The sequence below is a fragment of the Sinocyclocheilus grahami genome, unplaced genomic scaffold (assembly GCF_001515645.1).
Source record: "Sinocyclocheilus grahami isolate Dianchi unplaced genomic scaffold, SAMN03320097.WGS_v1.1 scaffold823.1, whole genome shotgun sequence".
Classification (NCBI taxonomy): Eukaryota; Metazoa; Chordata; class Actinopteri; order Cypriniformes; family Cyprinidae; genus Sinocyclocheilus; species Sinocyclocheilus grahami.
Window position 1 is genome coordinate 315,941 of NW_015506002.1, and position 15,653 is coordinate 331,593.

The 15,653-nt window shown below is 39.9% G+C and overlaps 1 protein-coding gene across 1 annotated transcript; it reads left to right on the top strand.

Moving 5' to 3' along the window:
• Positions 1-5,496: 5,496 nt before the first annotated feature.
• LOC107562445 (eomesodermin-like) lies at positions 5,497-11,097 on the top strand. Its single transcript, XM_016247076.1, has 7 exons — positions 5,497-5,573; positions 6,082-6,922; positions 7,168-7,322; positions 8,044-8,165; positions 8,640-8,798; positions 8,886-8,947; positions 10,003-11,097. Exons 2-7 carry the CDS (start codon positions 6,210-6,212, stop codon positions 10,778-10,780), a joined length of 1,989 nt encoding a protein of 662 aa, XP_016102562.1. The 5' UTR covers positions 5,497-5,573; positions 6,082-6,209; the 3' UTR covers positions 10,781-11,097.
• The last annotated feature ends 4,556 nt before the right edge of the window (positions 11,098-15,653 follow it).

Here is a 15,653-nt window from a genome sequence, read left to right on the forward strand (position 1 = left end):
AATCTCGCACCGATCGCATCATAAAGCTGGAATGCACCGCTTTCATGTGCGTCCGCCGCTGATGGACTCTGACAACAATATGGCGGGACTTCCTTCCCTCTGACCGCCGGGGGTCACGCGGCTTTTATGGGTGGTCACGGAACATGGTGAACGGGTCAGAACGGGAGCGGGTTTACGAGGAAACCTAAACTTTGGGCTCAGTTGGAATGAATCTATGCGTATGCGCCGTAATTCAACTTTGTTTGGTTCTCTGGTAGTCTTGAGGTTCGGTGGAGCGATGAGAGACTGAAATGCGCTTCAGAAACCAATCCATATTTCTCATGAATGAAAGAGCTGCACTTTTATTGTTCGTTTTATAGAGTTGTGTGCAGCCAACTGTGAAATATCACAGTAAAATACAACATTAATGAATGGAACTAATGTAATGACCAGATTCATTATAGTTAACTAAAACTAAAACAAAAGACACTTAAAATAAAAAAAACACAATACAAATACAATTAAGTATTTAAAAATTTATTCAACTTAGTCTATATAGAGAGAGAGAGAGAGAATATATACATATATATATATATATATATATATAAATAAATAAAGTACAAAAAACATTGTGCCACTATAACAGCAAACAATAGCATTTTTTTAATATTATTAATTTAATTTGCAATTTAAAATACATGCAAATGCAAGCCTTTTTTATCCTCTACCAAGAAAAAAATAATAATTATAAACATTTAGAAAATTAATAGCACACCTCTACTGAAAAATAGGCATGTTATGAGGTAAGATATAAACAATTTTTATTCATTACTTAGCACCTTATTTTAATACGGTTTTATTGTAATTTGTTATATTGTATGTTTATTTTTGTTTTCATTACTTGTTTTGTTATAACAATTGTTGTATGACAATCATGCCAATTAAGTACTTCAAACGGAATTGAACTGAAATCATTTATCGATTAGGCCTAGACCTTGAGACTGTAAATGGCCTGTTCTGTTCGTCGGGTCTAACGAGGTGTTGACAGTCGTTTGAGGGTAAATGTATTTCCAGTCTGTCGTCTGACCTCAGTAACGGAGCCGCGGTATGATACACGCCAAGAACATTTAGCGCGCACGGCGACGCCACCGCAAGGCACGCGCTGATATGCCGCTGTCACGTCAGGTCTGCATACAGTGGCGTGACATGACAGGTCACAGGTCAAAGGTCAAAGGGCGCAAACGCGTGCATGGCGATTGTCACTCCTGCTGCTGGGGAGTAGACTGAAAACCACATCACTTTAATAGCACATAATATATATTATTTAATTTGCTATTTAATACACATGCATATGCAAGCTTTCAAAATGTATCATCTACCAAGTAAAAATCATCATTCTAATCACTTAGAAAATGACTACTACACCTCTACTCAAAAAATAGCCATGTTACGAGCTATCATAGGCTATATATATATAATATTTATCTGATTTTATTCATTACTTGGCACTTATTTTATTGTTATTGCTATACTGAATGCTTCTTTTTCTTGTCATTACTTGTTTTGTGTAATACTTTGGGAATAGTGTATGTAAACACATTATCATCCCAATAAACTACTTTACACTGAGTTTAAATTAAATAATCAATTACATGCTGTAAATGGCCTGTTTTGTGCATGGGCATGCCAAAAAATAGGCATGTTATGAGGTTTCATCAAGGTTTGTAGCACAAACGGTGCCGTTTACTACGATGCACACACGTATTTAAGAGAAGAAAAAAAAGTGTTCATGCCACTAATAATAAACTTGATCTATAAAGCACCTATGAAAACAAGACACACATTTTTCATGTGCATTAATGACATCTGAGGGGCCTACTGTAGAAATATGCATTATAGTCAAGAGTGTACATTTATCCGAGTGAAATCACTGTGGCTGACCCAGATCTTCAGTTCTGTTAACCACAACGAAGTTTTGTGCTTAAAAATTAGTCAGGATCCCAACTCCACCGTCTCCTCTCTCAAAGCCTCTGAGAGTTACAAAAGAACATTTAAGACTATTACCGTCCCTTATGTATCTGTCCCATCTAAAAGCCCAGTATTGATTTTGAGTGACCCTGATTCACCCGCAGCCTTTCGCCCGACTCTCTCCAGTGCGCTCAGGACGGAGAGAGCGAGAGAGAAACCGAGCGATGGAAATAAAGACTGGGTGGCATTTGGAGTCAATAATAAAATTAGAAATACGCTTTCAGAGGCAGAGGAGTGTTGAGGGGACGCCGCGGGGCCCTCGGGGGCCGTGGCAGACATCTTGCGCCCGGTCACTGAGGTCCCAGACCGGAGAGGACAGCAGATTCTTATTTCCTCCTCAGGCTGGCAGCCAATCAGTTTCCAGCTGAGTTGCAGCCCCCCTCTCTGTCTTTTCACAGATTTTTAGCCCCTTTTCCCCAAATTCTTCACACATCTCTAGATTGCACACATGCAAACACACATATACACACACATATTCCCTGCTCATAACACACATCTGCACATGGATAATGTGCACACATATTTTTGGCCTAAATACACAAAGCAATAAACTAAGGCAACTCATGTACTTAAAAAAAAAAAAAAGGATCCAAAAGGATGTTTTCAACAGAAGAACCTTTTTCTTAAAAGTTAAGGTTCTTTATTGGCTTCTACGGTCCATGAAGAACCTTAAACATCCATGGAACCTCCCTGGAGGTTCTTTAGATTAATGTTCTTCACACTCAGAAAACAAAAAGGTTATTTTAAGAGCTGTTCACTGAAAGCTTCCAAAAATGGAATCATTGCAAAAACTGCAGTTGGGAACCTTATAATTTTTAAGAACATAGTGTGAACACTCTGAAAAATAAAGGTCCTTTATTGGCATCTGTGGTTTCATGAAGAACCTTTAGCATCCATGATTTTTTCCCATTCCTAAAAAGTTTTGTAAAGTGGAAAACTGTTCTTTACATTATTAAAATGTTTTTCACACTAAGTAAATAAATGGTTCTTTTAAGAACTGTTTGTGGAAAGGTTCCAAAAATGACATGGCTGCGAAAACCCCTTTTTGGAACCTTTATATTTTAGAGTGAAGAACATTTTATAATCTAAAGAACCTTTTCCCACTTTAAAGAATCTTTTGTGGAATGGAAAGGGTTCCATGGATGTTAAAGATCCGTCATGAAACCATATAGACGGCAAAAAATAATCTTTATTGTTGAAACTGTTCCAAAGCTTATTTGAACTCTTTATTTGATCTCTTTTAATAGCATGGCAGACACACTTTTAAAAATAAAGGTTCCAAATGGGGGGTTTCACAGCGATGCCATGGAAGATCCATTTTGGGTTCCTTAAAGCACCTTTCAGTGAACAGTTATTAAAAGAACCATTTTTCTACAACAGTAATCCAATAATCCAAAGAACCTTTTTTTTCCACTATAAAGAACCTTTTGTCAAATGTAAATGTTAGAGGTTCTTCGTGGAACTATTGATGCCAATAAAGAACCTTTATTTTCAAGAGTGTAGAAAAACCATTTATGCTTTTGGTTCCCCAAAGAACCTTTCACTGAACCGTAACCATTTTTTTTCTGAGTGTGAAGAACATTTTAATCATCTAAAGAACCTTTGGTGGAATGGAAAGGTTCTTCACGGAACCATATAGATGCCAATAAAGAACCTTTACTTTTAAGAGTGTATGACTAAAAAAAGCAGAATTCTCAGAAGTCGTTCTCGTCTCAATATTCCTCTTAGCTGGGAGCTAATCCTTGTGAATCTCACACCTTAAAAACTACAAGGCACTTGGGACCCAGGATCTGTCAGGTGAGAAAGCGTAATCATTCCTGCGCGCGCGCGCGTGTGTGTGTGTGTGTGTGTGTGGATCGTCTTTACATCACACCTTCTCATACTATCAGTTGAGATGATTTCAGGATTTGATCTCATAATTTAGACACACCGACTGAGCTGAAACGACAAGTCCGAATCCAACTTTGGTTTTCATTACATTGATAATGACTGAGTAGCCCTTTCCTTTACAGATTCAAGTTGATTTAAGGAATACTGCGTGAGAGCAGCAGCAGGTCAAATCATGCTATCACTCTGAAAGCAACTAGAAAGAGTTCAAATGGGCCACATAGAAATGTAATTTCGAGTGTGAATAGGTTAATGCATGCTAGTGTTTTTCGCGAGTAATATAACCAGAACCTGTGACTTAGGCTATTAAATGTATAACAGACTCTCTTTAATTTGTCATCCGGCCCGTGGCTGTCATCGAGGCATTTTAATTACAGTGACGAGCTAAAGAGAGTCAGCGGATGGGTTTGATGAGGACACCCGGTGGGGTTTTTCATTAAAGAGCTCTGGCGCTGAGCGGGTGACCCTTTCCGGGTAACCGACCATTATCGACACCCGGTCAGCGTGGTTCCGTGCATCGCATCTCGCGAACTTCGAGGAGCGTTTTTGTGGCCTCTCTCTCTCTCTTTTATCAGTTTTGTAGTACAGAAGGGTTTTTAATAAGGCGGTGTCTATCCGCCCGGCTGTCTCTTCCTTCACGATCACCGGTTCCTTCACACGGAAAAATAATTGGCCGGTTTCCCTGAGCTTGGAGAGGGGTTGAGCCGGGTGGGATTTGCCCCCGCCCCTCTCTTTTTTTTTTATTACCACCGCCTGATGATAAAGACAATCAGATATTACCTTATGGTGAACTGGGGCTCAATTGTTTTTCCATCTGTTGACCTGGGGTTTTTTTTTTTCTTCCTCTCGTTTTGAAAATGTGTCCGGATATTGTTTGAATCGTCCAGACGTTTTGATAAACACAACCTGCTTATTTCGAGCACGCAGCAAACGTTTCGCTTTCAACATATAATAGCCTAATGAATGCATGGTAGCCCATTTAATAAACAAATATGAGTATGCTAGAAATAAATGCTTTATTCAGTAGCTTAAAGCAATAATTTTTTAGTATTAGTTATTTAGGAATTATGAACAAAAAGTTACGCCTATTTTCAATGAGCTAATATGTTGTTTATTATTTTTAATTCTAAAGAGAATAGCTGCATGTATTTTTGTTTGCTTTAACTAAAAACTATATATTTATTTTAAAACCGGGATATATTTTAAGCCTGTTTCTATTATTATTATTAAAGGCGCAAGGTGTTTTTTTTTTTCTAGAACCCCTCAGGTGACGCACGAGCGCGTCTCACGCCACACTCACCTCGTGCAAGCCGAAAACAATCTCCTGCAGTTCTTCGCCCGGATCATGTAGACGCTGAAACAGAGTTCACAATAGAAATAAACATTAGAACACGTAGATTAGGCACGTAAATATATAAACAAACAACACTTTTCTATAGGGGAAATGCATTGGGTAATTGCACGTTAAAATCTCACTGCATGTTCGAATGTTTACTTGTGCGTTTCGTTGTCAACAACAGAGAACTTACGCTGCTGGTCGAGTTTTGTGCGCAGAAAAGCGTCTGAGCGCGTGCAGGTGCATCGTGATTAACCCCAAACACACTGAGCCGGAGAGGGTTCAACTCTAACCCCTGCCACACGACAAATCCAGGCATGGCGGTGCTGCCTGACAGTCTGTGGTGAGTTTGGTTTCCCCGTTAATCGTTTGTTAATTATTTGGGTTGCCAAGTAAAACCGTTCTCAGGTCAGCCTGGAGGACTCGTTAATTGTTTTGTTTTCGGTGCTTCTAAAACGGTGTCAGGTTCCTCTGTGGGTTCAATGTCAGTCTCAAATTAACACTCATTAATTGGCTGGAAACGAATTTTGAATTGTTCTGTTAGAAATGTTTGTCAAACTACAAATTGTAGACATTCCAATTAAATATAGCCTATATATATATAAAAAAAAAATATTGTTGATAACAGTAGGCCTACTTTTCTACCAAGGATACATTTTAAGTCAATAAAAATAGAAGCCCTGGCTCAAATTAAAAAAGAACAAAAATGCATGTGTTTTAAATAGTAGTAGAGTTAAAAACGAAGGTCTCCGAGCCAATGAGAAAACGTTCAGAACGCACGAATTGCCGAGGCCCCGCCCCCTCGAGTGGGCTCATATATAAACACTCTCAAACAATTCTGTCACTCACAGATTACTGTTGAAAAACCGGAGGTGTCGCTTCAGAGGTCAAGCTGCGGGGCGCACGGATCCGCGTCCTGGTGTGATCTACTTATTGATCTCCACCTGCTTTTGATTGATCCTCATCAGTGCATTGAAGAATGCAGTTAGAAAGCGTCCTCCCTGGCGCATCTGTAAACTTACCCAAGACCTTCTATAACCTGTCGTCGTCCTCGGAGAGCACCAACAACAGCCCAGCGTCAACGCAGATCGACTTTCAGGACATGGACCGGACTGAAGCCGAGCAGAGCTCCGGGGCCAAGAAGTTTTTGAGCGGTGGGAGCGCGCTGATGGATGAGTCTGACAGCGAGAGCTTCACCGGGACAAAAGCAGCAGTACCGGACGCGCGTAAAACCTCCCCGGTGATCGGTGGAGATGATGAGCTGTCCAGCGCCCGCCGCTACAACATCGACGAGCTGGGCACTGATCGCTATTTCATATCCTCCACCCAACCGAGCTCCGACGTGACCAACCCGTGCTCTCTCTTCCCGTACGGAGGCCAGACCGGGTCGGTGTACAGCGGCGCAAACGGGTCCAGGTATTCGTCGTCTCTGCATTACGGCTCGGTTCTTCCGCCCGCCGGGTTCTCCTCCGCCGTGTGCGCCAGTCGGAGTCAGTTTGGAAGCGGGTATCAGTTCGGACAGGGTCCCGGGTGTCTGTACCCGTCCTATCCCGGACCGGGCTCCAGTTTGAGCTCGATGCCCATCCCGGGTTCGGGCTCCGCGGCGAGGGCGCAGGTGTACCTGTGTAACAGACCGCTGTGGCTCAAATTTCATCGCCATCAGACTGAGATGATCATCACCAAACAGGGCAGGTAAGAATGAAAACTTCATGTGCTTGAAAAAATATTGTCTGGTCTGGTAGCCTAAAGTTGTGCTTCAAAAAAAAAAATTTAGAACATAAATGCATGGTTTAAAATAGTTTTTCAGACATACAGTATGTCAATTACAAATTAATAAAATTATGCGCCTGATTTGAATAACGAATTCATTTTCGCAGGATGATAAAACGAACCCGAATCCGTCCTAATTCGTGTTTTATTAACGATCATATTCGCAGGCGAATGTTCCCCTTTCTGAGTTTTAATATCACTGGACTGAACCTGACGGCGCATTATAACGTGTTTGTGGAGGTTATTCTGGCCGATCCCAACCACTGGAGATTTCAGGGCGGAAAATGGGTCACCTGCGGGAAAGCGGACAACAACATGCAAGGTGAGAAGAAGAAAAACCCGAGATGATATGAAAATTATTTGAGCATCATGACATCCGGTTATATCTTTATGTTTTTGTTCAATAAAATACTATATTATTATACATGTAATTAAACGAATATGCACTTTATAATCAAATAAAACGAAAAGATGATATAGATGTTTGTTTTTTTCTTTTGAGTGTTTTTTTTTTTTTTTTTTTTTTTTTTTTTCTCTCGATGTTGTGTTGATAAACGAATTGGTTAAATAAATAAAATCTTCCATGGTATGTTATAATGGAAACGCATGGAAATCAACGAGTTTCTTTAAATAATCTACCAGGCGCTTTAAAGCTAAAATATGATGTTACGATTTCCCAAAATGTTTCTGAATGCGCGCGACTGTTTTATTTCAGCTTAATCATTTTTTCCACTGTTTAACAGTCTAACCGTTTACAAATGAGTGCATTTTGCAATGAAACAAGTTTCACATTTAACGTGAGCGATTTGCAGTGATGGCACTCGAGAACACGCGGGGGTGGACGTGTTGTTCTGCTATATGTATTATAATTATTCAAAACAAATCGCTCTTAGTCACGATACATCGGTTTTTCATAAAGGAGATTTTTATTTTTTTTACCTCTTAAAATTCACTGCTGCTTTTTTGGATGCTTTATCTGTCTGTTTAGACAAACTAATAATGCAATACCAAACAAAACATTCATATTCTTTGCTTTTCTGTAGGAAACAAGGTGTATGTTCACCCAGAATCACCAAACACTGGAGCACACTGGATGAGGCAAGAAATATCATTCGGAAAACTGAAGCTAACCAACAACAAGGGCGCAAATAACAACAATACTCAAGTAAACAAATACCATTACAACTCTGCTCAACAAGTACAGCAGTATTCATTGTTTTAATGTACATGTTAGATTTAGGAAGTGTGGATGGAAACTATTGTAAAGACACACGTGTATTTTATTTAGGCCTATTAGACTTTAAAAAAAGAAGAAAAAAATGCTGATATGTTATTATTGGGAAGTGATGTTTTTAAGCTAAGGCATGAAGTATACGGTCTTTAACACCAAATATGTATGAAAAAGCAGAATCTTCGCATCTTAATAATTTACTGATGTTTTAGTACGAGTTGCAAAGAACTGATGCATCTGGTGCATTTAAAAATAAAGATAAAGATGAGTCTGCGTGCGTGTAGAAGCTTCCAGTCATCTCAGAGGTCTTCAGTGTGGCTTTGACACCTCTGTATGTCTAACTGCAAGCACTGGCCATGAACTCTGCACAAACACTGACGCCGTCTGTTTGTGTGTGTGTTCAAATAGATGATCGTCTTGCAGTCCCTGCATAAATACCAGCCTCGGCTGCACATCGTGGAGGTGTCGGAGGATGGTGTGGAGGACATGAACAACGAAGCTAAAACACAGACCTTCACTTTCCCTGAAAACCAGTTCATCGCTGTAACGGCTTACCAGAACACAGATGTAAGCAGAAACCCAGCCGCAGCTCCCTGCAGCCACTTCTGCATTTCGCTCTGCTTCTGAACTCCTGGTGTTTGTGTTTAATTGCAGATCACACAACTCAAGATCGATCACAACCCCTTCGCAAAAGGCTTCAGAGACAATTATGATTCGTAAGTGCATTTCATACTACAGAAAGTGACAAAGAGCACATTACGAAACCCCTCCAAAATATACAGGCCTTCGTTTTGTCAGTCCCTTTATTTTAACAAGTTATACGCAAACTCTCAAGCTGCAGATTTTACATTTAGAGTCTGAAAACCTTTCTTCTGAATAATGAAACATTTTTGTATTATTTAAAAGAAAGGGTTTCAAACTTTGAGTCCATTTTCTATGCATTTATGCTACAGTGCAATGTTTATAAAATTCTGTAGTATGAAGGGTGAACACGGGTAAATTGGGACTGTATTTACAATATTTATATGGTATCACTTTAGAATAAGGTCGCATTAGTTAACAGTTAATGCGTTAACTAAAAATGTGCATGAATAAAAATACAACTGATCATTGTTAGTTCATGTTAGCTTTAGGTTCATTAAATAATATTAATGGATTAAACTTTTAATTTCAGTTATTTATTACTAAATATTTAATTATTAAATAATAAATGCTTTAAGTATTTTTCATTGTTAGTTTGTGTTAACTAATGTAGTTAACTAATGTTATATATATATGTATGTTTATATACACACACACACACACACACAAATAATTTTATTTTTGTAATAATATATTTAAAATTTTCCTTCTGTTTGGCGAAGATCTTTAGCTACACTTGTAAACAATATTTTTCCATAATTTTTAATATATTTTTAATTTTCCTTCTGTTTAGTGAAGATGTGTAGCTACACTTGTAAAAATATTGAATAATTTTTGTAAATAAAACAGATTATTGCAGTACATTTTCACAAAATAAAAATACTATTTCTTTCCATTTCAAAATTTCTCATTTAATTCAGTGTGTTACTTGCTGTTTCTTTGTAATTAATTGTGAAATGTACTAGCAATCTCACAGTGAAAATTGTTTCTGCACCATTTTTTTTCCACTATGCATCGATTGATATTGCACAAGGCATCATATTTTAGGCAACTGATCAGAAAGTGTTACTTTAGAGCAATAAGACAAACTGCTAACAGCCTCTGTCTTTCTCTGCCGCTTCTCTCTCAGGATGTACACGGCTGCAGAGAGCGACAGACTGACGCCCTCTCCGACTGATTCTCCGCGGTCGCACCAGATTGTCCCCGGCGCCCGCTATGCAATGCAGCCCTTCTTCCAAGACCAGTTTGTAAACAACCTGCCGCAAAACCACCGCTTCTACGGCAGCGAGCGTGCTGTGCCACAGACCAACGGCCTGCTTTCTCCTCCGAGCGAAGACTCTGCTGCAGGCTCGGCTTCGGCTCAGCGCTGGTTCGTGGGGCCCGTTCAGCAAAGCGGGGTGTCTGGTAAACTGGACCTGTCCTATGAGAGCGAGTACTCGGCCTCCAGCCTCCTGCCGTATGGCATCAAGCCGCTTCCGCTGCAGAGTCCGCATGCACTCAGCTATTACCCCGACTCGGCCTTCGCTTCCATGGCGGCCGGCTGGAGCAGCAGAAGTTCGTATCCGAGGAAGATGACCACCGGCCTGCCTTGGTCGCCCCGGCCGAGCCCTCCAGCGTACACCGATGACCTGCTGTCCTCTAAAGACAAGCTGCAGGACGAGAGCTCCACGGCGGCCCACACGACTGGCAGCACCGGCCCCTGGATGGAGGCCCCGCCGGTGCTGAAGGCCGTAGACTCGGGGGACACCAGCGGATACTCGATGGTGTGTAAGAGGCGGCGCGTTTCGCCCGGAGGTTCCAGTACAGATGCTTCACCCACTATAAAGTGTGAGGACTTGACCACTGAGGAATACAACAAAGAGAGCCATAAAGCCATGGGTTATTACGCCTTCTACACAAGCCCTTAAGAACTGCTTATTCGGGTTGTTTCTCTCTCTTTATTTTGTTTGAAGTGATCTGCCTATGTTGTGTTTTTAATCTTTTAATCTGCAAGTGCCAAAGCTTTCGTGCACCCGGTTGTGCTTGTTCCTTTTTTTTGCTCATTTGTGAAACACGCTTCATTTTCATGAGGTTTTTACTTTTGATTCTTTTTATAGCATGCCCTTAATTCTTTTTAATCATATTTTTCTATGACGCCCGATGTGATTTTCCTTTTATTTAAGACCCCTCTGTTGTACAGTATTTGTGCACTTTAGATTGTGATGTATCTTGTACAAATGTTCTCATGGCACTGTTATGAAAGGTGAAATAAAATGTGCTTTTCATACTTTCTTTGTCTTTATTTGCACTGTAATATTAACACTTCTATCTTCATTTTTAAATATATGTAGTTTGTATATTTCCTGTGTGATTAGAAAATCCAATTTGAAATTAGACTTATTCATGAGCCTGTTCATTAGAAGAAAAACTATTACAATGAAATTCGTTCATTTATTTAATATTGTACTCCACGTCGTGTTTTAAACGTTCAGTTTACAACATGAACACGTAATATTTTAATAAACCAACAGATGTTTCGCGCAGCAACGAGTGAAATGTTTGTTAAAGCACATAGAAAATTATTCCTGTGGCTCAGTGGTAGAGCATTGCGTTAGCAGCGCAAAAGGTCGTGGGTTTGATTCCCAGAGAACGCACATATACTGATAAAAAATGTACAGCTTGAATGCACTGTAAATAGCTTTGGATAAAAGCGTCTGCTAAATGCAAAAATTATTAAATTAGAAAACAAACGCGTTTTGGGTTGATTTTGAAATATAGCTAATATTTGCCATTTAAGACTTATCCAAAATTTCTGCAATAAACCAAAGATCAGTTTTGTTTTTAGACTGTTTTTATTTTTGTGGAATAATATTCTAAATCTTAAATGTCAACAGAGTCGTTCTTTTTAAATGTTGCATTGAACACCAGTGTAGTCTAATTATTCTTCGAGAGTCTATTCGTTTTCTCCAGAAACATCATGATGGATCTCGATCTCCAGATCAACCACAAACGCGCCGTTGTGTCTTTATTTGAACGCGTTCTGGTGAGCTGGAGTTTGTCGTCTGTATATTCAGCAGCTTTTCCCGGAGTTATTTCGGATCACACGAAACGCATTCTGAGTGAACGTGACAGAGGAAGTCACTGCAGTTCCTCATTTGCTCTCTTCGTCTTTTATGCCACTATTTTCTGCGCTTTAGATGAAAAAGACACAAATACATTTTCCTTTTTAACCCCTGCTGAACACATTTAGGGCTGCTTCTGTACAGTGACCGCACGATTGTACTTCCAATGCATTCAACACTTTGTCCGAGAAATGTAACGCATTATGTTGTTCAAAATATTCACATTTATTTGTATAGCGCTATTCACAATACGCATCGTTTCAAAGCATGCAGCTTTACAGAAAATGCATGTTCAAAACAGCATTCTTTTTTTTTTACAGCATGTATCTGCTTTTTAAGAACCCATACACCTAAAGAACTTATAATTAAACATCAACAGCTTATTAAGATGTGTGCTTTACGTATGACTTCATGTTTAAAAGCGCATGGTGATCGAAAGGCTGAACTATCTTTAAAGACCTTTCCTAAATTTCTGACACATTGCATTTTATTAATTGAGGAGGCAACTGATGGCAACTGAAGCTCAATGAAAGTGTGAATGTTACGCATCAGATATGAGATGCTGGTCGTGCTGATAAACTTTCTAAGCAAGACGCACGAGGTTAGGCCCATATTTGGCATGCATGTTTAATGAGAATTGGACCCTCTCGGAGCTCTGCTCCGTCTGTCAGCTCACAATCCTTCCTCATCAGCGAATCCCTCTTGAATTAATTTCAATGCCCCGGTATTTTTTAAGTCTAATGAATTCTGTTGTCAGACTTCTTGACAGAAAGCGAAGACTCCGACTAACTCCAATTAACACCTTCTAATGATGCTGAGCTCCTGATGGCGCTGAGATCATCTGCCCCGGGCGGGGTACTGATGGGGGTAGCGGGGCTAAAAATGTTCTGTGCTCCTTCATCACCCGTGTCAGCGAATCTCAGCCCGGGTCACCGCGACCCGCTCCGCGCAGCGCGTACGAACTCCTGCCTCGCTACTGCTGCTGCTGACTCGCGTTACGCGGCTTACTTTGAGTTTGTGAGTCTTACAAGACAAAAGTGTGGCACTTAATTTGAAAACAGTCTTTTCTTAAAGATATGTTCTTAATTTAGTGTCTTTCAGTCCATGCCTGTTAGCTTTTAAGTCACCTGTCAGCTCACAATCCTTCCTCATCAGCGAATCCCTCTTGAATTCATTTCAATGCCCCGGTATTTTTAAGTCTAATGAATTCTGTTGTCAGACTTCTTGACAGAAAGCGAAGACTCCGACTAACTCCAATTAACACCTTCTAATGATGCTGAGCTCCTGATGGCGCTGAGATCATCTGCCCCGGGCGGGGTACTGATGGGGGTAGCGGGGCTAAAAATGTTCTGTGCTCCTTCATCACCCGTGTCAGCGAATCTCAGCCCGGGTCACCGCGACCCGCTCCGCGCAGCGCGTACGAACTCCTGCCTCGCTGCTGCTGCTGCTGCTGCTGACTCGCGTTACGCGGCTTACTTTGAGTTTGTGAGTCTTACAAGACAAAAGTGTGGCACTTAATTTGAAAACAGTCTTTTCTTAAAGATATGTTCTTAATTTAGTGTCTTTCCTTCCATGCCTGTTAGCTTTTAAGTCACCTTTTCTTTTTTTTTTCCTTATAAGGTAAATTATGTAATTTTGTGCGCCATTTGTGAGTCTAAAACAGTCCGTTATGCTGCTTGATATTGCAAACTGGTATTTGCTATCATATAATTTTAATGTATTATCATAATCATAAACACACTGGTTTGTAGCGCAAACGGCTTTGATGTTTACCGCACTTTGTTATTCTACTATAGCAGCTAATAAACCGGAAGTCTCGCACATTCACGTAAATATTATGCAAAATAAAGTGGGCATGCTGTCTACAATGTCTGTGTGCTCCTGGAAGATGACAACAACAACTTTATTGGTGCACATTTAAAATGTGCAGTTTTTTGATAATAATCAATAATCTAGATTAAGAATGTACCTCTCAAACATTATAAACACCACCTTCTGTAACTAACTGAAGCAAATAGCAAATCATGACTCATGCCACATAAACTAAGCGTATAGGCCTTGAGCTCTTGATTATCTTGATTTCTTGCTCCAATAGGAAACATGTAGGCTAATCGAACATGAAACTATGCTTGTTTGCAAACAAATTGTGACTAAAATTGACTCCAGGGCTATGTGGAGATTATGTCAATGATACACAGCACACATGCCACCATTTAGATTATATGCCACACTTCTAAGTAGTTCATGGTTTTGCAGTGACTCATCTCAGTAGAGATCTGGTGGCTGATAAAATGTAGATATGAAATTATGTTGTAGTGGCATGCTTTTTTTTTTTTTTTCCCCCCACCTCTAAAGGACAGTTTTCTCCTTGTGTCGTCATGGCGCTTTGAGATTGAACTGGAGGATGTCTTGATCTTGTCTTGTTCGTTTAGCTAATGGATCACATGCACACATGACCCTGAGCTTTGGGAGGACAGGAACTGTACTTTTACAACGAGTCAATCGACTGCGACACTAACACGCATTAATGCAGGAACTCCACTAATCAATAGACACTTCACCTGCGCTCTGCATGTCGAGTCACAGCATGTAAACGAGGAGAGAAAAACACGACCCGTCTAATCCCGGGCCATCAGACACCTGAAGGGATTTCCAAAAGAGGAAGTGATCCGGATTCACTCCAAATCACTTTTATACTACAAAGGCTTTATGTTTGAACCAGTTTGGCACATGCCAACATCATGAAAGCAGCAGGACCTCTGAGAAACACTGCATCGTTGGCCTAAAGCATGAACAATAAGAGCAGCAGCAGCATGTGAAAGTTGAGATTAAGACACAAAATAGTGCATTTGTATTGTTCATTTAAGTAATTTCTTGTTTATGGCTGATATGACACTGATTTTGGAATTTATACTGGACTACTATCTGTCAGCTTTGCCTCATGCAAAAGCAAACACTTAGTTACAAATGCAATTTGTCACCCATGATTCATTTATTCTATTCATATATTCTATTCAAGAAGAATTTAAGTTTCAGGTGTAAAACTTTGGAAAACATGAAGTTAGTACAAGCATTAAATAGAAAGCTAAAAATGGGGAAAAGCTAATTGCCCCATGTGACTTTTCATGATGCAAAAAATATGCATATGCATATATACATATATAGAAAAAATAGAAAGCTAGTGTTTGTTTTTGTTTTTTTTATTAAAAAAATAAATAAATAAAAAAGATAAATATAGATAACGTAGAATTAAAATAGAATAGAAAGTATTAGAGTTAGAGGGTCAAATAAAGGTGGAACAGATGTGTTTTAGTCGTTTCTTGAAGATGGTTAAGGACTCAGCTGCTGGGATTGAGTTGGGCAGGTCATTCCACCAGGAGGGAACAGTTAATGAAAAAGTCTGTGAAAGTGATTTTGTGCCTCTTTGAGATGGCACAATAATATGCCGTTCACTTGCAGAACGCAAGCTTCTAGAAGGCACATCGATGAACAGAGGTGTGACATGCGTTCTTTTCGGCTCATTAAAGATTAATCTCGCAGCGGCATTTTGGATTAATTGTAGAGGTTTGATAGAAGTGGCTGGAAGACCTGCCAAGAGAGCATTGCAATAGTCCAGCCTGGACAGAACAAGAGCTTGAACGAGGAGTTGTGTTGCATGTTCTGAAAGAAAGGGCCGGAT